A 24,621-nucleotide genomic window follows, 5' to 3' on the forward strand; every position below is an offset into this window, starting at 1 on the left:
GGAACAGCGTTAACAAGACACTGCATGTTTTAAGATTCTAGAAAAATGAAACGTTCTTATCTGTCTCCTGCACGTTTCCGGATTCAAGAACAAAACGTATCAAAGAAACATCCATGTAAATTATAGTAAACAAAACAAAGACCCTCTGAGGTCATCCTTAATTAATAAAGATGAGGGGACACAGTAGGATCATAGGCGCAGCAATTACCCGTACAAAGTTATATTCATACAAGGAACTTATGCTAGTGGTTTTTAATTCCACTTTCGTCTTTAGGTTCGTCAGAACTATTACCGTGCTTGTTGGTTTCACCAAAGTGCTAAGCACCTTAGACCTAAGACCCATGCAGGCATCTGACAGCAACGACCTATAACTGGAATAGTCATAGATGCAGCATATTCTCAAATCATTCATGCACTCACTCACAACAAAACATCCAACTAGTCTCGGTTATCTGTGTTGAACCTGCGCGTAAATGACAAAGAGTGATGATGACATATATGAATGCATGAACTGAAAATCAATGATGACACATGCAAGGTTGTGCATTGATAAAGTCCCAGATAGGACTGGAGCCCTGTTTCCATGTAAACAGGAGTTCAGATGTTGTATAGGGGCTCAAATAGCAGAAAAATGACATCATCAAACACCTGCGTGACCTCATTTCGTCAATGACCTTGGAAAACACTAACCTTATTTTTCACCACGACCTTGAGCGGTCCTCACAGTGATGGGTGTAGACGCATAGCAACCATAAAGACTGATTAACCGGTTTCATGTCTTACCTATATAAAACCCTTTCATTTCGGATTATGCATCAGTTTCATTCCTGAATACTCAAACGATATCCAGGGGTCTCTCCCTCTTGAAGATGGAAGATGGAAGCCCTTGATAACCTGAGGAAGAATTATTCTGGCCTCGTGCAAGCGATACAGAGAGTAGAAGAGGTGGTCGACAGACTGGTACAGTATGGAGTGCTTACCATATTCATGAAAGCTGAGATTATTGAGAAACCGTCTTTTGATCGGGTCAGAGAACTGTCCATATTACCTAGATGAGGCCCCCAAGCATAAGCCCTGTTCTGCAAAGTCCTGGAGGAATGCGGAGAGATACAGGCCATGGCATTGCTGGGACTAGAGACAGACAAGACCGAATGTGATGATGATAGGTACCTATGTATGGACAGTATCCCTCTCAAACCTCAAACACAGTTCCTAGAACGGCTGAATTCGTTTCAGTCCTAGTCATTTGGCCCGGGCAGGATTTGTGTACATGCTCAGAGGAGACGCTTGCAAGTGTGTTCAGTGTGGTGTCATTCTCAAGAACTGGGACGTAGAGGATAATCCTTGGAGTGAATGGTCTCCAAACTGTCCGTACTTGGCCCTGGTAGGAGTACATCGGGCAGAGATGGCCCGGCGGGGTAGTCATGTGGATTTACATGTTTAAGTGATGGAATGAATGTATTTGTGACTATTTGGTTGTCATTGGTTGATATAAATGTCTCAACAAAACGGCAGATGCAAGTACAGCAGAGTGGCGCAGTGGAAGCGCACTGGGCTCATCACCCAGAGGACCATGGATCGTAACCACGCTCTGCTGTTTTTTGAACACGAGGGGAGTTGTTTATAAAGGACTTCGAGTGTAATCTAGCTTCATTTAGTCGTGGACCCGTGATAGTGACACTTCATCTGCAACTGTCAGTCAGTTATTGTAATGGGTGACTTCAACACCAAAGTTACAGGGCCTAGATGTGACTTTCAGCCAGATTCCAGAAGTAGACGACTTCTTCACTTGTTGTCATCCTTCAACATGGTATCCATAGCCACACAGAGGGAGTGCCAAGGACCAAACTGGACCTTTTGTTCATATGATGGGGGACCTAAAACACTCATTGATCACGTGTTAGTATCACAGAATGACCTAATGAACGTAACTCATGCCAGAGTACTTGATGATCATGGATTCAATGTTTCGGATCATCACCCTATTGTATGTCAATTTGCATTAGATACTGCCTTGACGCACCGTATTGATAACGGAGTGAACCATAGAGTTGCATGGGACAAAGCTCGTGACCGTGATGTCATCCATGATTATACTTTTGCTGTGCCACATATCCTGTGGTCGTTGCCAGCTGTAGATGTTAACTGTGGTGAAGAGGGACTAAACATGTACTATGAGACAATTGTCGGCACTTTGAAAAACGCCGACTACCGACACCCTTCCTCTGAAACGGTTCCAAAAACATCTAAAGCCCTACTGGACTGACTGCGTAAAAGTCTCCCACAGGGACATGACTAGGGCAAAAATAAGGTGGAAGCAAGAAGGACGCCCCAGAGGCATGCAACACAGATCATTCAAGGAGTACAAGATGAACAAAAACAAATTCAGGAAAAACATGAGACGTGCTGCAAATAATGTGATATCCCAGTGGATGAGTGACCCCGCTCAAGGTAGTGTTGAACTTGATGATGGGTTGCGGAAAAAGTTGTATGATAGTGGAGTTAAAGGAAAACTGTGGACGGTTATGGCTATGGTATAATTTGATAAATGTGCTAGAAGTCTACTTGTCAACTGGCATCTTTCCACATAAGGCATCGTGGAAGCGAAGTGTGAAAGCTGCTGTTTGGAAGTTCCACTCCTCCTCCTGGACTGATAGGATAACAGTTGATCCAGATCTCCAGTGGTTCTCACAGATACACAGAGATCTGTGTGTCCATCAGCATGGACATTGTCTCGGGAAGACCACCTGTACCGAACCTCGTCCAAGTTCCTCGTGCAAGTATGTTCCAGCATCAGAGACATTAAAGATGCTGTGTATCTGTGTGAGAAGTGTGGACGGACATATAGTGATCCGCGTGTTCATGCTGTCGTGCAGTGTGATTACTTACTCCCTCTAAGAGATCAGTTGTGGTGTGAACTGATTAATATTGCCCTGTGGACTTCAGTGTATGGTTCCACAACTTGTCAGACAACTTTGGACTGCTTCTCCATTCATCAAGACATTGTCTGACAAGTTATCCAATGACTGGAACACAGTTTCGAAGTGAGAAGCCCATTTTTCAAGCACATCATCAGGGTTGCTATATGTGACCCCTTCGACTTGAATCGGCGTGATCACCTTGTCACTGGACCCTTTCAACCTTTGGTTCACAAGGTGCCAGAAAGCTGTTTGATTCAGTTCAGAAGATTTCTCAAGGTCACTCATCCACTGGGATATCACATTATTTGCAGCACGTCTCATGTTTTTCCTGAATTTGTCTTTGTTCATCTTGTACTCCTTGAATGATTTGTGTTGCATGCCTCTGGGGCGTCCTTCTTGCTTCCACCTTATTTTTGCCTTAGTCATGTCCCTGTGGGAGACTTTTACGCAGTCAGTCCAGTAGGGCTTTAGATGCTTTTGGAACCGTTTCAGAGGAAGGGTGTCGGTAGTCGGCGTTTTTCAAAGTGCCGACAATTGTCTCATAGTACATGTTTAGTCCCTCTTCACCACAGTTAACATCTACAGCTGGCAACGACCACAGGATATGTGGCACAGCAAAAGTATAATCATGGATGACATCACGGTCACGAGCTTTGTCCCATGCAACTCTATGGTTCACTCCGTTATCAATACGGTGCGTCAAGGCAGTATCTAATGCAAATTGACATACAATAGGGTGATGATCCGAAACATTGAATCCATGATCATCAAGTACTCTGGCATGAGTTACGTTCATTAGGTCATTCTGTGATACTAACACGTGATCAATGGGTGTTTTAGGTCCCCCATCATATGAACAAAAGGTCCAGTTTGGTCCTTGGCACTCCCTCTGTGTGGCTATGGATACCATGTTGAAGGATGACAACAAGTGAAGAAGTCGTCTACTTCTGGAATCTGGCTGAAAGTCACATCTAGGCCCTGTAACTTTGGTGTTGAAGTCACCCATTACAATAACTGTATATTCTTCACAGAATGATTGCATCAAGCTCTCTAAGACGTCAACTGCTCTCAGGAAGTTTTTCAAGGGTTTTCGTTATTGCTGGTAAGTACACCGACAATATCACCAATGGTTGACTATTTGGTATATGTATCTCTGCACCTGTTACAAAGCCGTAATCTGTACCAACCAGTTGTGTGTATGGTGCCACACGTTGTGACAGGATTAAAGCAACTCCTCCTCGGGCAGGGAAGTAGTTTTCATTAAGGCCATCTTCTAGGAGATATCGCTTTGACAGTAGATTTTGCACAATGCCCTGACAATGCTAGGACGTCATGAACTTGATGACGTCAAAATGCTATGGCATTGTTGCAATGCAAATCTAATATCAGTGCTGTGTTCAGAGATGTACATTTTTCATTGAATACTAATTAAGAATGATTTTGGATGATACATAGAATCTCACCCTCGTGTCTACTGATATTAATTACATCAACATTCATTGATAAAGGTAAAAATATCCGAGGCAAGCCTCGGATATTTGTTACTTTAACAACTCGTGTTGATATATATGATATCAGTAGACCTGGGTGAGATTCTCTATATAAACACGTGAGACACCACAGACAGGAAAAGTGTTAGATGTTTATTGATTCAGTATCCTCGGGTTCTGTTGCTTTGCTTCAACTAAATACAAGGATGGTATTCGTCTTCAAGGCAATAAAGACTCCCTGCGTTCCACAAGCTCTCTATTAATCAGTTGTAGGTTGGAGCTGATGGTAGAATCATGTGGTGCCAACTGACGTGCCTGCGCTACTGATTTCTGGGCCTTCTCGTATCTCCCCCATCGGTAATACAGCACACCTGAAAAGTCAGTTTACAAGCATTTTAAGGTTCTTTCATAATGCTTCAGATGATCTTCCATAGACAGAGCTTTTTGGTATATAAGGAGAGATAATGCTGTGAGTCATCGTGGAAGGTCTGAACACGGCACCAATTTTATACCCATCGTGTGCGTGTGCGTGTGCGTGTGCGTGTGAGTGTACGTGTGAGTGTGCATGTAGGGTGAGGAAGGGGGTGTACCTTGTGGGGTGGGGATGGTGGCACTCCAGTATCAAAGAAACTATTCGCATTATGTAAAACAAACACAATAACACAATACAATATTACCAAGGTTGTGATGGAACTTGGCACTGTGTGGGTCCATCTGTAGTCCAGCCAGGAACAGGTCCTCACTTTCCTGGAACTCATCCACCATGATGTAAATATTGGCCAGGCGGAATATCAGGTCCATATCACGTGGCAGTGCCTTTAATGCTTCCTTGCCAACCTCAATAGCTTTGTCGTACTTCTCTGAATAAGAGAACGTCATTGTTAGTGAGTGAGTGTTATTTAAGGTGCATAATATGACGTAGAGTATGTTTTATGTTCGTCTCGTTACCACATATAAAGTCCGTATGCACGTAGTTGAAAAGCATACCGTCGCATGTCACTCCATAATCATATATATACAATGTATATACAATGACATATATACGACCCCAAAAAGAAACGCATAAGAGATTTGTATTTTCAAAAATCTATTAATTACCTATTGTGTTCAGATAATCCTAATATGTGTAACCAAAGTGTTGATAACATGATTTTACACAATTGCACAAGTACAAAAAAAAATTACCTGAAAATGTTGATTTTGATGAGATTTCTTACAAGGATTAGAAACGCACCGTGACAGCGCCACAGAAATCACCTCACAGTTAAAACTGTGCAGCAAAGAGCATTCACTGGAACTAGGGTGCCTGTACTTTAGAGGATATACGGTCAAACTTGCGGAACAGCTTGAAAGAGATTTGTCCGAGAGCTAGGAAACCCGACGTCGGAGTCGTGATACGTTGTTACAATCGCGCTTAGCGTCTCCGTTATCTAAGAGTATGCACTTGGTTGCATAGACATTACCTTCGTCTACACTGGTGTAAAATTCATGCATTAAAGTTTATTTGTTGACGAGTGATGCATGTTTGAATACAACATTTTCGCAATAGATTTCTAGTCTATGCGCTTCTTTTTTCGATAGTATATCATCTTTAACCGATGACCTGCGCGATATGCACAGGACCACGTGCAAACGTCTATATATACATAGCGCATAGCGTTCAGGTCATACATCATTTGAAGTTAAGCAATGTTGGGCTCGGACAGATCTTGGATGGGTAAAAGCTTAAAGCTGACGGTTTCTAGAACTTCAGTCCTGCCCCACAACGAAGCACATAAGATACATGTGGTCTCACCCTAGGCAAGCGAGTACGTTCACCCAGCAGGACCTGGGTACCCGGTGAAAAATACTAATCTTCCAGCGTCTAGCAGACAGCTTGAGTTAACCGGGGTAATAATGATCAGATTGCGCGCTTTGAGCAGGATTTCACTAAATCGGTCATGTCGTTGAACCCACATTAGGCCGTGATATATCTACCCACAATAGGCCGTGATATATCTACACTCTTCATAGTGCGACTAGACCTTCTGTAACGCTTATTTCTTACCCACACCCTCCAGTAGCAAAAGGTAGTTTCTCCAGCTCCCTGGCGATGTCGGGCTAATCTGGGTTGCTCTGTGCCAAGCAGCAATGGCATCTGCCGGACGGCCGAAGTCTCGGTACTGTAAGCCAGACATTGTTTACATGCAATGCTTGATTCTGGTACAATTCGAATCTTATGTCAAATCATTAAGAGTGTCTGGATGCGTGCTTCAGATATACAGGGGCGTCATGCACGTGTTAAGAGAGAGAGAGAGAAGAGAGGGAGAGAGAGAGACAGAGAGAGAGAGACAGAGAAAGAGAGAGACAGAGACAGAAGGGAGACTGAATTAGAGAGAGGACTAGACACTTAGGGGACGATGAGTTAGAGAGAGGAAGGGAGAGAGAGGAGGAGTCATTTAGAGCAAGGGAGACAGACTGAGTAGTAGTGAAAGGATACCCAACATACTGAACAAAACTAGTTAGGGATATATGACTGTACATTTTGAAATTATGAATAATGATCTATTCATTCATTGACAGTCTGATGAAATATCAATCATAAAAATATCAATATTCCTAAATTACTTTGTCCAGTACATATTGTTCACCTGTCCCCTGACCTACCATGTTTCCTAGGTTGAAGTAGCACTCTGAGCACATATTGTCAAGTCGGACTGATTCAGTAAGGCTGGCAACTGCTGAATCGTTCTTCTTCAGTTCGAACTGGACAACCCCCAGATTCATCCAAGCATCGACGCTGCTATTCCTGTTGGGTACATTGTCTTGTATTATTAACATTTATTACGGCGAAAATATCGGGGTTGGTATTTTTCTCTGGATGTCCTAGGGCAAAATATCACTTTGTCATGATGACGTGACGTCATGAAGAATGCTATGACGTCACGTTTCTTTCTTTCATTCTGCATACGTCGACTTCGGGGAGTCAGCCTATGTTTGGAAGTAGATTTGGGTTTATATTCCCCAATTTGACGACTCAATAATAATAAACAAAATATCATAATCGTGCCCATATAAGACTACGTGTACGACACTCATGCCTAAATATCGATTTATTCCTCGCTATCGTTCCGGAACTACCAACAGTTAGGCACTCGTATTGTTAACATACTACATGATGACATGCGCACAATATCCTCTGTGAGCGTGTGCGTGCGTGCGTGTGCGTGCGCGTGTGTGTATCAGTGTGAAAGAGGGGCAGAGTGTGAATATGTGCGTACTTGCGTGTGTGTGCATGTACAGTAGTATAGATAAACTTTAAAATCCACAAAATGACGAAACATCCACCAATTCAGGAAAACATGAATACAGAGATTTCCCTCCTGCCTGTTTTATCTTCAGGAAGAAGATCATGAAATTTGCGCACGCGAGGCACTGTCTTCATAAGCTGATAGATACGTCAATCCTTACCTGAACTCAGTTTGGTACAGTACCTAACACTGACAGCTGTCTCCAGTAATTTCTCGGCTTCAAGCGTGCCTCCTGTCTTCCTGAGTATCAGTGCCAGGTTGATCAACGCAGAGACATACCTTGGGTTCAACCTGACAATATACATCGCTCACATTTGACTCAGAACTGATATACCGCCGATCTCTCACACACAATACCCTATTTATCATTCGGAACACGCAACCCTAGTACCTATAGCTAACAGCCTGAGCCACAATCTACAACGCTTTTCAAGCAGAAAGCTTCTACGATATTTTACTTCCGTTCCATAAGCTTTAAGAAAAGTTTCTTTAAAACGTGTAATTGCTGATGACATTGTTTCAGATGTTTACTTGGATTATGGCATATCCAATATATTCGATCCTTTGAACGAGTGTTTCTTATATATGTCGCCTTGGATGTGTTTAATTAGAAGATAAACATCATGTGTTGGCGAAGCACGGGAATGCATTTGGAACCGACTGCGTCAGCCGGAGGTTTCAAATGAAATATTCCCGTGCTTCAAATACTCAATAACACCCGGAAATTGGCCAACACATGATGTTTATCGACATTGTAAACACAAAAGTAAACCAAAGGGTTTTACTGTCTGCACTCGTTTACATCGAGAACGAGTACAGCAGTGAAGTGTCATCAGCTGGCCGTTTCAGCTGGTTCCCATAGTAGCATCTGGAGTTGCTCATTTGTGACGTCATTCTAACTTTACGTCACAATATGATTTGAATGACGTCACTGCTATTGATGACTCGACAAAACAATTGTTTGCGAGGTTTCTGCGTGTTAATACGCAGTGAATAGTCTTGCAGTTTCCGGAAATCTAATACCATTTGATCATGTTTTTCAACCAATCAGATTACAGAACACAGTGACTTTTGGTTTAATCCTACATATACATACTTCAGAGCCAGTCTGTATTCACTGGTGGCAATGTCAGTGTTGATGTCCTGATGCATTTTCCCGATATTGTAGTGAACCTGTAAAATGTATAGTAGTCGTTAGGACAACCATTCAGTTAGTTATAATGAAGTGCAGGATGTTGGCGACAGAATACTTCCCCCTCATAGCTCTTAGCTCTTGAACATTTATGTTTTAATAGTAAACTACTTGTTTTAATGTTCGGTTAGATGTTCGGCATCACCTGAAACTATGGCATGAAGTCAGCTGAGATCATGCTTGGTATGGTGATCTATCTTCAGTTGCTGGCGAGCTGTTGCCTGTTTTTATATTGCATTGTTTTCTGTCGATATATTTCTTATGCCATGTTGGTTTTAACTCAGATCTAGCATGCTCTCTCGCTATATATATATGTGTGTGTGTGTGTGTGGGGGGGGGGGGGGGGGGGGAGGCTGATAATTAATAACTTTGTCGCGCAATTAAAACATTTCAATTATCAGTATTTAAACACGGAACAGGATGCCATAAAAGTATTGATTTGGGGCGCATGGGTTCACCGTTCTGGTTGGAAGAAATTTCCGTTCCTGTTTATGATCTTTTGAAAATACTCAAGGTATGTGTTTTTGAAACAAAAAACAAACACGTTAAAATGATGGATTATTTATTATGCCATGTGTGAACCGTGAAGGTTTTCTAACGGCAGCGTGCTGAGAAGGGTGGTTAATGTTTGATCTGACTGACAATGTGATATGGTTACATTCATTGTATCAACCAGTGCTTTGCCTTTCACATTATACTCGAAGGTGTGTCGAGGGCGAGGATTGATACTCGGCACTGCAACTGTGTTATTGTAGATTTTAACATTATTCGGTCACTGTGTTACTGTAGCCTTTAACATTATTCGGTCACTGTGCTATTGTAGCCTTTAACATTATTCGGTCACTGGGTTATTGTAGCCTTTAACATTATTCGGTCACTGTGTTATTGTAGCCTTTAACATTATTCGGTCACTGTGTTATTGTAGCCTTTAACATTATTCGGTCACTGTGTTATTGTAGCCTTTAACATTATTCGGTCACTGAGTTATTGTAGCCTTTAACATTATTCGGTCACTGTGTTATTGTAGCCTTTAACATTATTCGGTCACTGTGTTATTGTAGCCTTTAACATTATTCGGTCACTGTGTTATTGTAGCTTTTAACATTATTCGGTCACTGTGTTATTGTAGCCTTTAACATTATTTGGTCACTGTGTTATTGTAGCCTTTAACATTATTCGGTCACTGTGTTATTGTAGCCTTTAACATTATTCGGTCACTGAGTTATTGTAGCCTTTAACATTATTCGGTCACTGGGTTATTGTAGCCTTTAACATTATTCGGTCACTGTGTTATTGTAGCCTTTAACATTATTCGGTCACTGTGCTATTGTAGCCTTTAACATTATTCGGTCACTGTGCTATTGTAGCCTTTAACATTATTCGGTCACTGTGTTAATGTAGCTTTAAACATTATTCGGTCACTGAGTTATTGTAGCCTTTAACATTATTCGGTCACTGGGTTATTGTAGCCTTTAACATTATTCGGTCACTGTGTTATTGTAGCTTTTAACATTATTCGGTCACTGTGTTATTGTAGCCTTTAACATTATTCGGTCACTGTGTTATTGTAGCCTTTAACATTATTCGGTCACTGTGTTATTGTAGCCTTTAACATTATTCGGTCACTGAGTTATTGTAGCCTTTAACATTATTCGGTCACTGGGTTATTGTAGCCTTTAACATTATTCGGTCACTGTGTTATTGTATCGTAAAACATGTACAATATACGGTCACTGCAATACTGTATCGTAAAACATGTACAATGTACGGTCACAGTGATATTGTAGCTTATATCAATGTAAGACCACTGTGATACTGTAGCGTAAAACATGTACAATATACGGTCACTGCAATACTGTATCCTAAAACATGTACACTGTACGGTCACAGTGATATTGTAGCTTATATCAATGTAAGACCACTGTGATACTGTAGCGTAAAACATGTACAATATACGGTCACTGCAATACTGTATCGTAAAACATGTACAATGTACGGTCACAGCGATATTGTATCTTATATCAATGTAAGACCACTGTGATACTGTAGCGTAAAACATGTACAATATACGGCCACTGCAATACTGTATCGTAAAACATGTACAGCATACGGTTACAGTGATATTGTAGCTTATATCAATGTAAGACCACTGTGATACTGTAGCGTAAAACATGTACCATATACGGTCACTGCAATACTGTATCGTAAAACATGTACAATGTACGGTCACAGTGATATTGTAGCTTATATCAATGTAAGACCACTGTGATATTGTAGCTTATATCAATGTAAGACCACTGTGATATTGTAGCTTATATCAATGTAAGACCACTGTGATATTGTAGCTTATATCAATGTAAGACCACTGTGATATTGTAGCTTATATCAATGTAAGACCACTGTGATATTGTAGCGTAAAACATGTACAATATACGGTCACTGCAATATTGTATCGTAAAACATGTACACTGTACGGTCACAGTGATATTGTAGCTTATATCAATGTAAGACCACTGTGGTATTATAGCTTATATCAATGTAAGACCTCTGTGATACTGTAGCTTATATCAATGTAAGACCACTGTGATACTGTAGCGTAAAGCGATATTCGTTCAAATGTAATATACGTCACATCTTCATTAATGTCAAGCCGTGTGAAGACGGATGACATTCTTCCAAGGGGAACAACTCTAATTCCTGCTTACTTCTCTTGTACCATAAGTGTCGCATGTGTACACAGGAGTTATTGACTGCTCAACATACCTTGGCATTCAGGGGACAGACCTTAACAGCCGATGTATACAAGGTTAATTCCTCCTTAAATTCCTTGCTTCTCTGAAACAAAGCAAAGAAAGATTGAAATTTCGTTGAGACAGAATGTTTTATTCAAGAACACACGTTTCTTCCACGGACGTCCAACATGTATCCTGCGAAAAAGCCATCTAAGCCAAATGGAACAATCTCTCAAACAGTTTGCTAGAATAAATTTCTCCCCAATTCCCAAGTTTGCCATGGTAAAGGTCTGTCAGTATTCATATGTAGCCTGGCCAACAATGTTATGACAAGACTGGGTAGAACAGACAATGCAAGAACATTAGCGTCCTGGTGTACCTAGTAACAGACATCATTGTTGTAGTGGTGGTGTGACCCAGTGGTTAGAGTTCCATTTCCACATGATAAAATATGTGAACTCACCGTCCGTGATATGTCCAGAACATCGGTAAAAATCGCTGACTCACGCACGCACACACGCACTCACTCGCCTGCAGTATGGAGAGTGAAAGCAGACTTACTTCAAATGAACGTATGAGAAATATCACTGCTAGGAAAGCTAACCCCGTGGACATATACTGTAACACAAACAATAGGATAACATGAGAAGTTACAGCTCAGTCAAGATATAAAGTATAACATAAATTGTATGATATGAGAATCTGTAACTTAGCTCAACACTGGACATTATGTCTCACGTTGTTTAGTTAAGTTTAAAGACACATATCGAAATTTAATCTACACAAACTAAGTGTTATATTAATCACTTCCTAAGGAACATTTTGTATTAAAGATTTTAAAACATATTTCAAACAGGAATAAGGAACTGTTTGTATTAAAGATTTTAAAACATATTTCAAACAGGAATAAGGAACTGTTTGTATTTAGAATAAAGGCCATATACAGTACTTATCAACACACAACACGAGGCATACTAATCACTTCATTAGGATCTGTTTGTATTTAGAATAGAGGCCATATACAGTACTTATCAACACACAACACGAGGCATACTAATCACTTCATTAGGATCTGTTTGTATTTAGAATAGAGGTCATATACAGTACTTATCAACACACAACACGAGGCATACTAATCACTTCATTAGGATCTGTTTGTATTTAGAATAGAGGCCATATACAGTACTTATCAACACACAACACGAGGCATACTAATCACTTCATTAGGATCTGTTTGTATTTAGAATAGAGGCCATATACAGTACTTATCAACACACAACACGAGGCATACTAATCACTTCATTAGGATCTGTTTGTATTTAGAATAGAGGCCATATACAGTACTTATCAACACACAACACGAGGCATACTAATCACTTCATTAGGATCTGTTTGTATTTAGAATAAAGGCCATATACAGTACTTATCAACACACAACACGAGGCATACTAATCACTTCATTAGGATCTGTTTGTATTTAGAATAAAGGCCATATACAGTACTTATCAACACACAACACGAGGCATACTAATCACTTCATTAGGATCTGTTTGTATTTAGAATAAAGGCCATATACAGTACTTATCAACACACAACACGAGGCATACTAATCACTTCATTAGGATCTGTTTGTATTTAGAATAAAGGCCATATACAGTACTTATCAACACACAACACGAGGCATACTAATCACTTCATTAGGATCTGTTTGTATTTAGAATAAAGGCCATATACAGTACTTATCAACACACAACACGAGGCATACTAATCACTTCATTAGGATCTGTTTGTATTTACATCAGAGATTAGATTATAAGGCATAAGGAAAACAGACTACTTTTAACAGACGACATATTTAGCTGTGACACTGTTGAAACTGACTGAAACCGCGACCAGTAGATCGAAACTAGACTCTACCGGTAAAAGGAAAACACGCTATACGTATTTTGATTTTAAGCGAATATATCACTTAGAGGGCTTAAAGTGGGATTTCAAACCTAACTACTTGAGAGAGTACGGCACAAGTAGGTTACACTTAGACAAGTCAACCATTCGAGTCTGGGTTCAAAGCGCTTCAAACTATTCTAGTAACTAATTTGCTAAAAAGAACTAGTTTTAACAATAGAAATGTTGTAAAATTACCTCCAACAAGCAGATTCTAATGAGTTCACCTTTTTATTGTCATTATGGAGATGAAGGCAGATCTGTCTGGCCCCGAGCACCACCAACATACAGAAGCCAGCACAGGGCAGGTACAGAATCCTCTCTGCGATCACGAAGCCCACACGGAAAAACAGGTTGCTGGCTGGCAGGAAGGGAACACACAACATTGCCAGGGACGTTATCAGGATCCTGCACGCAGACAGAGAACTGGAGACTGTGTGCAGACAAGTAGAGGTTAGGACTGGGCGTGTTTTGGGGATACTTATATTACTTTCAAAAGGAAAGAAACATGGTATTTAAGGAGACAAGGCGAGCTGTGTTATGTTTTCCAAATAAAAGATATTTGCCATCTCAAAACACAGAAACATGATGTTTCTAAGATGTCTTTTATGAGTTCAGTCCTTATCTGTTTTCTCGAAATTTGACAATGCTGGCAATTGCTGGCTGACAAAGAGGACGCCATGTATGTTGATAAACATTAAAAGGAGAACACCATACATGGTTGATAAACTGGTGCAGTTTGAAGTCCTTCATTGTCACGTGAAAGTTGTGCTTATCGACAAATCTCAAAACCTCTTTTTAAATGACCAATAAGGCTATTCCCTCTTCTCTAACACTTTGGAGGAATGTGGAGAGACAGAAGCAGTTGTCTGGGTCATAAGACTCCCGATCCTACTGCCAAATGTCACATGGGCGTGTGTATGTAACGGAGAAGACATGGAGTGATGTACTGAACGTTCACATCTGAAAATATGGAGTTCACACGGGTGGAGAGTCCTACCCAAAAGAACGAGGCATTGTGTTGAGTCTGAAACTTGCTGGAATTCACCAGTGTGATCCAGAAGGCATCATGAAGTCTGCTCACTGGTTCTTATGCACATGTTGGGGCTAGCACATGCCACATTGGATGAGCATGGTGTGGATCTCAGCCACTGGGAAATAAATGTACAGATGGGAGATATCTATTGCAAAGGGTATTCTGTTGTCCCTAGACCAGTGAATGAAACTGGTCGACTGTGCTGAAGTCATGGCAGACGTACCAAAATTGAAAGATATGGTGCCGTATATGTAACAGGTAGATTAACCTCATTGATATCAACCAGATAGGAAATTCAATGTGTTCCTTCTGTAACGCTAGTGACTGCAGTTACTGAGTGTAAATATTCCCCTTCCTTCAAAAAGAAACATACAAGGTTTAATTTTATGGATTGCACCTTTTTAGCGACGTTTTGATGTAAATTCTTACATCGTTATTAAGCTAAACGTGAATATAACCAAATAGTGACAAGCTTTATAAGCACGTTATGTTGTGACAAACAGCAAATTAACATGAACAACAGTATATAATACAATAAACAAGTGGTACATAATTGGAACTGAAACAACAAATAACAGTAGTGATGAAGTCAGTGGGGATTAAGTAGTACCAAGAAATAGACACAATGCTTAGATTGTCTATAGTTTGATCAGTTCTTCACAGGCCGATGGTATGCAGTATCCTTGGTCTCTTTTGGTCAAAGGCTTGTGGCGGCGGATTTCGATGGCTTCAAACAGTTTCCTTTTAGCAATTTCCTGATTTTTGGTTGATATCGAACTTGATTTGATGAGTGGGGAATGTTTGTTGATGATCTGAGAGGGCTGATTTGCTGTCTGCCTTGGTTGTAGAGGTTTTAGGTTCTTTTAGGAGGGTGTCGACGTGGCGAGAGGTTTCACCTACATATGAACCACCACATTCACATTGATGTTATAAATCATTCCCTTTGGGGCTGCATGCTGGAGAGTGGCTTACGGCCATTGGCTTAGAGGGTAGTCCTGAGGGTTGGACAGCCAGAGAAGATGGTGTCAGTACCTGCTTAGTGTTTTAGGAGTCTTCTGATTTGATGGGAGACATGTGTATTTGTCGGGTTGTATATCTGGCAGCTCACAGCTATTTAAATGTCTGACTGAAGTAATGACGGTTTTATCAAGAGGTGAGAGGCGATACCTTATTCATTGTTCAGGCACGCATCTGACACAGAGCGGCCTTGGGGCTCAAACACAATACCCACTGAAGCATGTATACAATATCACTGACAAGATGTATTTATGTAAATAAGAATTATGTAGCAGAGTATCTGCAGATTTGTGTTTCACACCTAATTTATTCACAACACATAAAGAATTATAGTATGCAATAATTACTGCATCGTGCACATTCTATTGTGTTTTGTTGTTTCACCAAATACCGAAGAAAGAGTTACTGGAACTGATCTTATGTGATGTCACACGTTCAAAATATACTCAAGATCTGCCCATAGCCTGTTTACCGTGAAAATGTACCGATGAATTTCAGTTTAGACAAAAAGCTAAATCGATTAAAGTGAATTTAAGATTGCCAATCCTCACAATATTACCTTGTCAGTTTCACATTTAAAGTTCATAATCCAATTCAACTTCAACTCAAAAGTTATGTAACAGACGATCATAGTTTCAAATCGCTATTACTGGTCTGTATTACAGGGGGATAAACGCTGTAGTTGGAACAGTGAAACAAATGCACGTGTTGTTCTTGATGATATGGCATTTCATGTATTGTACGTATATAGATAAAATTAATTAAATAAATAAAAATGAAGGAAGTCCCATCCCGCTAAAATCCAGTTACTCAGGTCACTGGCAACCCCAGTCCAAGCCTGTGAGGACCGCGTCGTCAGTCGTCTAGCTCCGTCACAGTGAACACATCCTATCCAACAAAGAATTTGAATATTATCAGTTCTAGATTATACGACTTACCTGCGAACCTTTGTGAGTTCTCCATGTAAACAACAATACAGCAAGGCACCAAACACAATCCAGAGAGTTATCACTGCCAGTGCTCTGGGATCAGCCAAAGAGGTGATGACAGGTATACAGCCCATTGACCAATCAAAACACAGCCACCATGGATTCAGCAGCAACCAAGCGTTCATTGCATAAAGGTAGTTGTAGTTTAAAATCTGAAATGATTTGCTTCATGTAATTGTATAAACTGGACAAGAATTACAGGAAATCGTATAATGACTAAATATGTGGGTTTTCACATATGTACCTACTCGTGTACTCAAATTACGTATTTAGTAAGTTTTAATATCCCTAATACCCTTAGAAGTTGAAGATGGAACCCCAATACTGGGAGTTATTGAATTCTATTTACTATTTAACAAATGGGATTACAATCCATCGTCCTTTTATTAATGTTCAAGTCAGAAAGCACTGACGTAACTCCGCATTGTGCAAAGGGGGTTGTTGGGTTTATGTATTATGATACAAAACAAGCTGAACAGACTGCAGGCGATACAGAACAGAGCTTCTCGTATAGTAATCAGATCTGAGCTTCATTGTCATATCTCCCTCGCCTTGAAGTCACTGCGTTGGCTGAGCGTCCGCTAGAGGATTGACTCATAGATTCTTTCTGTAGTCTTCCAGTCTCTTCACGCTGCTCCTACCTATTTTGAGATGTTTCACCACTACAAGCCCTCTAGAAATCTCCGATCACCTGATCAACCGCTCGTAACTGTACCAGAACATAGACCAGAACCTTTCAGAACTTTATCCTTATCTCCTACTGCTACTTCGTTGTGGAACTCTCTCCCATTTTACCTCAAGAGTGCACCTTCGATTTTTGTGTTTAAATCTGGACTAAATCTACACCTCTTCTGACGCTCTGTATATATGTGAATATGTGATGCGATTTGATCAGGTCGCTTTGTGATTAGGAACTGGCGCTACATCATAGTATTTATCATTAAAAATGAAGTGACACAATGCTGTAATTTTTATTTTATAAATGAATATATGCTTTGGAAAATGAATAGAATTGAAGTTATAGGTCTACAGTATCACATATTATTGTGGATAAGTACATTGAATACCTTGTACAATGGGTCATATTCGAGTAAAACATATTCTAGCTATATCTGGCGAATGAGCAAATAAAGGTTTGTTTGCACGACAGACCAGTTATATTGATGGCAAACTCCGAGGCAGATGGGTTTTGTCGTCTGACGTGACTTTCCCGTACATTGGTCCCAAATCCATACCACAGCCTGCTAGTGATGAAATGTGAGGGCATTATGTACAGAATGTGTAAATCATTACGAAATGCTAACAAGAATTCGAGACATCCCAGATCCCCGAAATAAATGTATTTACGCAAGTGATTTCCTCCCGTCTATGACCGCGCTAAAACATTGGTCAAACCATCGTTCACCTCACTTTTGATATCATGTCATTGACAAATGAATGTGGATTATCATTCTCTGAGAATAAGGGTGTTGTTGAACCCATGATCCTTATCCGGGTGATGAGCAGTGACACGCCTGTCAGGATAAGGATGAGGTGACGCTTGATGAGACCTTTTCTCCATGGAGCCATGTCCTGTTGTAAAAAAAATATGCCACAGCGTATGTGATACCCAATAATGGTCCATATGAAATGGTCCATACATACACATAGAAAGTAATTAAGCAACACCTCGTTCATCTCTGACTTTGGGCCTATAATTCTGTAAATGAAGAACACATTTCTAACGGTTTATTAGGGTTTTTCTATGTCGCTGTGTGTGTCGTTTTTGTGTGGAGATAATCAATACACGTGGAACGGCGAACAAAGCACGTGAAATGTCATACCTAACATCTATTGATAAAATGTCACATTTTTTCTCTTTTCAATTGGATTGAATATCCTAGTATTGAATACTAGTATCATAATTATCATGGTATGTCGTACATTGTCAAAGGCTACAAGGTCGCATATTATTGGTACGAGAAATCCTTCAGACTAATTGGACATCAAGCTGGGTGTAATCCTTCCATCATTTCAAGACTCGCGAACAAACACAAGGGTAGCAAAGATGTTGCAGGTCTTCCAAGACTTGACAAAAACAATAAGGGAGGTTATAGCATCGTTGAGACTTGCCAGACACCGTCTATGGGACTCATACGTATATAGTTAAGGCAACAGTGGTTAACAGGGAGACCTAGTTTCTGCAGGACCGCCAGGGATCTGTTGAAAGCAGCATGCATGACCAGAAGCCCCATCAAGAGTATAACACTGTCAGCTCACCGAGCATCACCATTTGCCTGGTATGATCAGCCTGTTTACTGTAACATTGCATCATGGTGGCGTGTTCACATTTCTGACAGTTGACTTTGCCTGTACATACAGTGGGTGGTCCCACGCGTGTCTGGAGACAAGTGGACACAGCTATGGTTATCCGCAGTATCTAACATCCTCCCGGGGATGTTAAGTCATGGCATCAGGATGTATGGGTCTTAGTACCATTCGTGGTAACCTTAATACCATTCGTGGTAACCTTAGTTGGCGTCGGCAGCAACAGGGAATCCTTGTGAGGACTGTTGTCTCACATTTTGATAGCCATCATGGAATCACAAGATCTATCTTTATGGATGACACTGACAGGCCTCGAAGTGCCTCTGCTGTCATCCAGTTCTTGACACAGAATGCTGTTGAGACTATCCCATAGCCAGCCATGAGTCCCAATCTCAATCCCATTGAACACCAACGGGACATAACAGGACGTTGTGTTCGACAGAGAGACACAAATGTCAGGACTCTGAATGACCAGACTGTATTTGAGGTCAAAGACGATTACTCAGAATTAAAAAGAGATCTTACAGGGAGGTTAATCAAGATACTGATGGAAAAATCAGTATTTGGCCTTGCGAGACATTCTTCTTCCGTTCCGTTGATAGGGTGCGTTCTGTCCGGGCACGAAAAGAAAATCGCAATGTTTTTGCATGCAGTTACGTCATGTTCCAAATCAATGCAACCATCAAATACACCAGATTGTGCGATGGTAATACTGGCTATGCGTCTGAGACATGTCCATTCAATACCAGATTCATATGGTATGAAAGTCTTTTACTAATTTTATGAGCCAGTTCATCGCATGTGCTCAGTCAAAACAAATGCGGCTGTTGCCTAATTATTTCCTTTTGTATGGTGAAGTCTGCATTGATATAAAAACAAAAATGAATTTGGGTGTTTTGTTTCATGATATAGTGGTTTTATATCTGTAGTTTGAGTTATGTTTTTTACCATTCCTAGTCTTTTTGATTAAACTGAAACTGAAAATGGTAAAAATGTCCGAACTGATGGAATCATACATTTGATAGGTAAATGAATTAGTTTTGCTTAACCGATAAACGTCGTTATCTCACCTTACTCTTGGCACGATGTGTGACCAACACAACCTTCATATGTGGCAACCACTTGAAAGGATCAAGGCGGCACACAACAATGATGTCAAATACACTGCATACGCCCTGCAGATAAAGCACTGAGACTGAATTGGCTAATCCTGCTATGAATTGGTTATACACCTGTTAAATAGCGTGAACAGTGGACACACAATCATGTGGCCAACAGTGAACACGTAATGATTTGACCCAAAGTGAACACAATATGTCTGACCAACATATAATATAATATAATGTGACATATAATAATCTGACGAACACATAACGATATGACCAATCGTGGACATATGACGGTATGATCAACACGAAACACATAGCGATAAGACCAACAATAAACACATGATCATTTGACGACAGTCCATAATTCATTTATCACTGGAGTTGTCACCTTCTCATGCAATATATGTGTTGTTTATATTGCCATGTCTTTTATCTTCGAGACTACTTACTATGACAGTGATGTCCTGCTCTTTACAGAAGGTGGACACGACACACAGACACATACTGGCCAGTACAGACACCAGGGAGAAGGACTCGGGACGGTTGCTGACCAGGCATGAGACTACTTACTATGACAGTGATGCCCTGCTCCTTACAGAAGGTGGACACGACACACAGACATATACTGGCTATGATAGACACCAGGGAGAAGGACTCGGGACGGTAGCTGACCAAACATGAAGCTGTAATACCGGAACAGCGTTTGCAATAAAAATAATATTAATAATCTTAAAAATGTACTTCATGCACGTGATATGTAAATACGAGGGGATGTCAATAAGTTTTGAGCATTGAGCATTGAGCATTATTCATACCCAGGTGTCACAGCCTGTGGTACGACTTTGAACCTTAGGGTGTAGCTGATGTGATATATAAGTTTGGTATCCTACTCTCAGAAGTTATTGAACAGCTCATATTGACAGAAAGAGACCCCCCTCACGGCAGTGAAAATGAATAAAATTGAGTATAGAGCGGTAATCAAGATTTTAGTTCTTGAAGGAAACTCGGCGAAGAACATTGAAGAAAGTCTTTCAGCACTTTATGGGAAGTCTTCCCCTTCATCTGCTACCATCAAACGATGGGTCAATGAATTTAAGCATGGTAGAAAGAGTCTTGAAGATGACCCCAATCCAGGTCGCCCAACAACAAGCACTAGTCAGGAAAACATTGACAGTGTGCATAGACTTGTGCTGGAAAATCGTCGAATCACACTCCACGAGTTAGGGAAGTCCACAAACATTTCACACTGATCCATCGAGACAATTCTGCATCTCGTCATGTCTAAGGTGTGCGCAGGATGGGTGCCAAAAATGCTTACAGATGAAATGAAGCAAACAAGGGTCACCATAAGCAACTCCATGCTAACCAGATACAACGAGAATCCAGAAGATTTTCACTTTAGGCTAGTAATCTGTGATGAAACCTGGATCTACCACTATGATCCTGAGAGCAAACAAGAATCCATGGAATGGAAACATGTCACTTCTCCCAGGACCAAAAAAGTTCAAAGCCTGCAGACCAGAGCCGAAGGTAATGGCGACAGTCTTCTGGGATAGCAAAGGCGTCATCCACATAGATTACTTACCAAAAGGAAGAACAATGAATGGGGAATATTACGCTAACGTGTTGAGGCAAGTGCGACAGTCAATCAAGGAGAAGCGCCGGGGCAAGATCAGACGTGGTATTCTACAATGCTCCAGTACACACCTCTCGCGTTGGAGCCGCTGCTGTCCAGGAATGCGGGTACGAAATCTTGCCCCATCCTCCCTACTCTCCAGACCTGGCACCAAGTGATTACCATCTGTTCCCAAATCTCAAGAAACACTTGCGTGGTCGTAGATTTCAGGATGATAATGATCTCATGCTGCCACTGAGGCTTGGTTTGAGGACCGAAATGGCGCCTTCTACAGAGATGGCATCAGCGCCAAGTGTCTTGACTCACAAGGGGACTATGTTGGAAAATAGATGTGGTTCATACCAATATTTCATGTTTTTCTATGCAAGGCTCAAAACTTATTGACATCCCCTCGTAACAGTTAAATGCGGATTTTCATTGTGTGAACACTGTGTGAAGTTAAATATTTACAGTGAAAAGTGCAAGTGTATTGCTGTACATTTCTTGATAAAAACAAGAGTGAAATGGTTCTGATATTGTTCGAATGTCCTGCACCAGATCTTTAACATGCAATACGAAAACGGGACGTGGTGGAAGTTGGAACAAAACAGGTTATTCTGTCTCGAGTTCTAACGTCATTAATAATTCTCAGACTACAATCTCGATATCGACAGACAAACAACGCAAAATGTTGCATCAGAACGACTGTGTCACGACGTTTCATGGAACTTCATAGAGCCACACATCTAGAGAGGGAGGGCAGTGGACAGAAGAAACCTGTATGCCAGCAGCCACTGTCGTCCCACGATGACGAACAGACACTTTAAGGGTGTTGGTGCCAAGAGTTGCAGTGCTGGACCACTAGTCGTTAGGCACATGATTTGAGATGAATCAAGGTTAACAACTTTGAAATCCTTAGACAGACACAAAGCTGTGTTTCACAAACGCTAGGCGCGTCGATCGGCTTTAGGATGATTCAGAATACAGGGGGATTCACAGGAACTTGTCATGGTAAATGATGGACAGTAGGACACATCTACTAGAATCTATAGTCATCTGACCTTCATCGCCTAATGAAGAGTGACAACTTTAATGGAGCCCAATAGTGCAGAAACCCTCACCCTGAAGGTCCGTGCTCAATGTTCGATGGGAACGCCTAGTTCTGACGTGGACACATTTGCTTAGCATCCTTCGACGAGATACTGACATCCACATTGTCTAAGTTCACCCAGCTGTAAAATGGGTACCCTTGAGGATGTGCTGGTACTGTGAGTGTTGATTTTGTTGCGCCTAACAGGCAGCATGGGTGTATGATCCTTAGGGAAAGTGTGACAGTGCCCCATGACAGGGGATGGTAATGTACGTAGCGACGTGTGCAAGCAATGTGCCTGGATATGGGCACCATGTACATGGACGATTGCTTAATAGTAAACTGTGATTATTTGCTAGTAAATGCATCCCGTCTTACGTGAGAGGCAGGCCCTCGCATACATGAGGAATGATAGAAGGAAGGTCAAGGCGCACAGCAGGTCAGCCCGACCTACGACCCCTGCAACCTGGAACACAGCAAGGTCAAGGTTAGCATGTGATGCTTCATGATCGGGGAATTGTTCTAGTTCAAACGTCACCAAACTGGTTTTCAGAAGTAACCCCACCCATATTGCATACTGCTTTTAAATATTGCTGTTTCATAAACCATATACAGTTACCTGACTGGGAACCATTTTGATTTATTTCTAAAGCTGATAGTTGTAATAACCCTTTGCCAGAAACAGACTAAAATGTATGTCTATTCCTTTCTCCCCGAAAAGATGAACATTTTATTTTGTTCAATTTGCAAACTGGGATGAATGTTTGTCTTTCTTGCAGAACATTTCTGTAACAAGCAATGGTCAGGATTCTCCTGATGGTTATGATGATGTTGATTACTCACGCTCTCAGTGTGGATTGGATGCACAGCAAACAACACAGCACACAGGAGAGCAGCTCGGGGCGAGGCAAACACCGGCCTGGCAGATTCCTGGTCCACCTGGTAACCAGACATGAGGACAGAGAATACTGCCAGGAAGATGACCGACACCAAGCCGTGCAGGACGATGTTGACAACGTGGAAGCCCATGGGATGTAGTCCACCTGCCCATGCGTAGTTCCACCTGGAACGGAACAGTCTCGTTATTAGCAACAAGATGAACATTTTAAGAATGGCAACAAGTTCCTTTCGTGCAAATTTTGGCACACTGTTGAGTGATGGTTAGTAACATGTACAGGATCAATCTGTCACCAATTACTAAGCTCTGCAACCAATTATGATACAGCCAAACTGTCAAATCAGCGACGTTGTATTCAAACTATTATTATTTCCTACATGTGACATTGATATTTAGGAACGAAAATGGATGCGAGTTGATTCCTAGATCTGACACTGGCGTCATTGCATTTAATAATTTTGTCAGATGTAAAAATGCCTCTCATTGTAGTCTATCATATACAAGTGTTCAGTGCGATGTGCCCTTTCCGACAGACTTCTAAGTTAGGACCAAACTGAAGAAAAAGTGGGGCAATTCGTGATATATGTTGTCATATGCCTAGTGGTCATAAATATATATGGTAAATCTTAAATAATAGATAGCTGGATAAAAAGTATATTTACATACATAGGAAAGTTCCATATATCTGGAGGAAAATCAATAACCTTATTTGGCTGAATATCTGTGAGGCCACAAACGCTCACTGAAGAAGTTGGTGCAAGAAGGTTCCCCTAGAGAGTGGATAGATCATCAGGCAATCTGTGGGAAACTGCCAGGATCCGGCGAGGTTGACGGTAACATATAACACAGGACAAGGCTTTTGATCATACATTTCATACATATGTTCTGTCTGTGTTGCGGTTTGAGCCGTAAGCGTATTTGAGGCACTTTGTTGCCTAGTAACGTTTTTACAACGACTGTAATTAGTTAAATGAACATTATTTTCAAGCAT

At 41.0% G+C, this 24,621-nt stretch overlaps 1 protein-coding gene across 1 annotated transcript; it reads right to left on the reverse strand.

The window, feature by feature from the left end:
* Positions 1-4,551: 4,551 nt before the first annotated feature.
* On the reverse strand, positions 4,552-23,692 carry LOC137281807 (protein O-mannosyl-transferase TMTC4-like). Its single transcript, XM_067813425.1, has 15 exons — positions 23,576-23,692; positions 23,111-23,198; positions 20,598-20,710; positions 19,989-20,093; positions 18,022-18,183; positions 16,561-16,763; positions 13,797-13,977; positions 12,187-12,243; positions 11,657-11,728; positions 8,798-8,874; positions 7,885-7,992; positions 7,058-7,199; positions 6,459-6,573; positions 5,089-5,271; positions 4,552-4,782 (listed from the first exon to the last, which is right to left on the reverse strand). Exons 1-15 carry the CDS (start codon positions 23,684-23,686, stop codon positions 4,631-4,633), a joined length of 1,869 nt encoding a protein of 622 aa, XP_067669526.1. The 5' UTR covers positions 23,687-23,692; the 3' UTR covers positions 4,552-4,630.
* Between the last annotated feature and the right edge of the window lie 929 nt (positions 23,693-24,621).

Source organism: Haliotis asinina, chromosome 4 (assembly GCF_037392515.1).
Source record: "Haliotis asinina isolate JCU_RB_2024 chromosome 4, JCU_Hal_asi_v2, whole genome shotgun sequence".
Lineage (NCBI taxonomy): Eukaryota > Metazoa > Mollusca > Gastropoda > Lepetellida > Haliotidae > Haliotis > Haliotis asinina.

What these genes read in the sequence shown, in the direction of transcription:
- LOC137281807 (XM_067813425.1), bottom strand. Translation starts at nt 23,686, where the DNA reads ATGTCTGGTTACCAGGTGGACCAGGAATCTGCCAGGCCGGTGTTTGCC. An exon ending in TGCGAGGGCCTGCCTCTCAC is followed by an intron (nt 20,711 to 23,110) that starts GTAAGACGGGAT and finishes CCGGTATTACAG; the next exon opens with CTTCATGTTTGGTCAGCTAC. An exon ending in TTTGCTACTGGAGGGTGTGG is followed by an intron (nt 5,272 to 6,458) that starts GTAAGAAATAAG and finishes TCTCTTATTCAG; the next exon opens with AGAAGTACGACAAAGCTATT.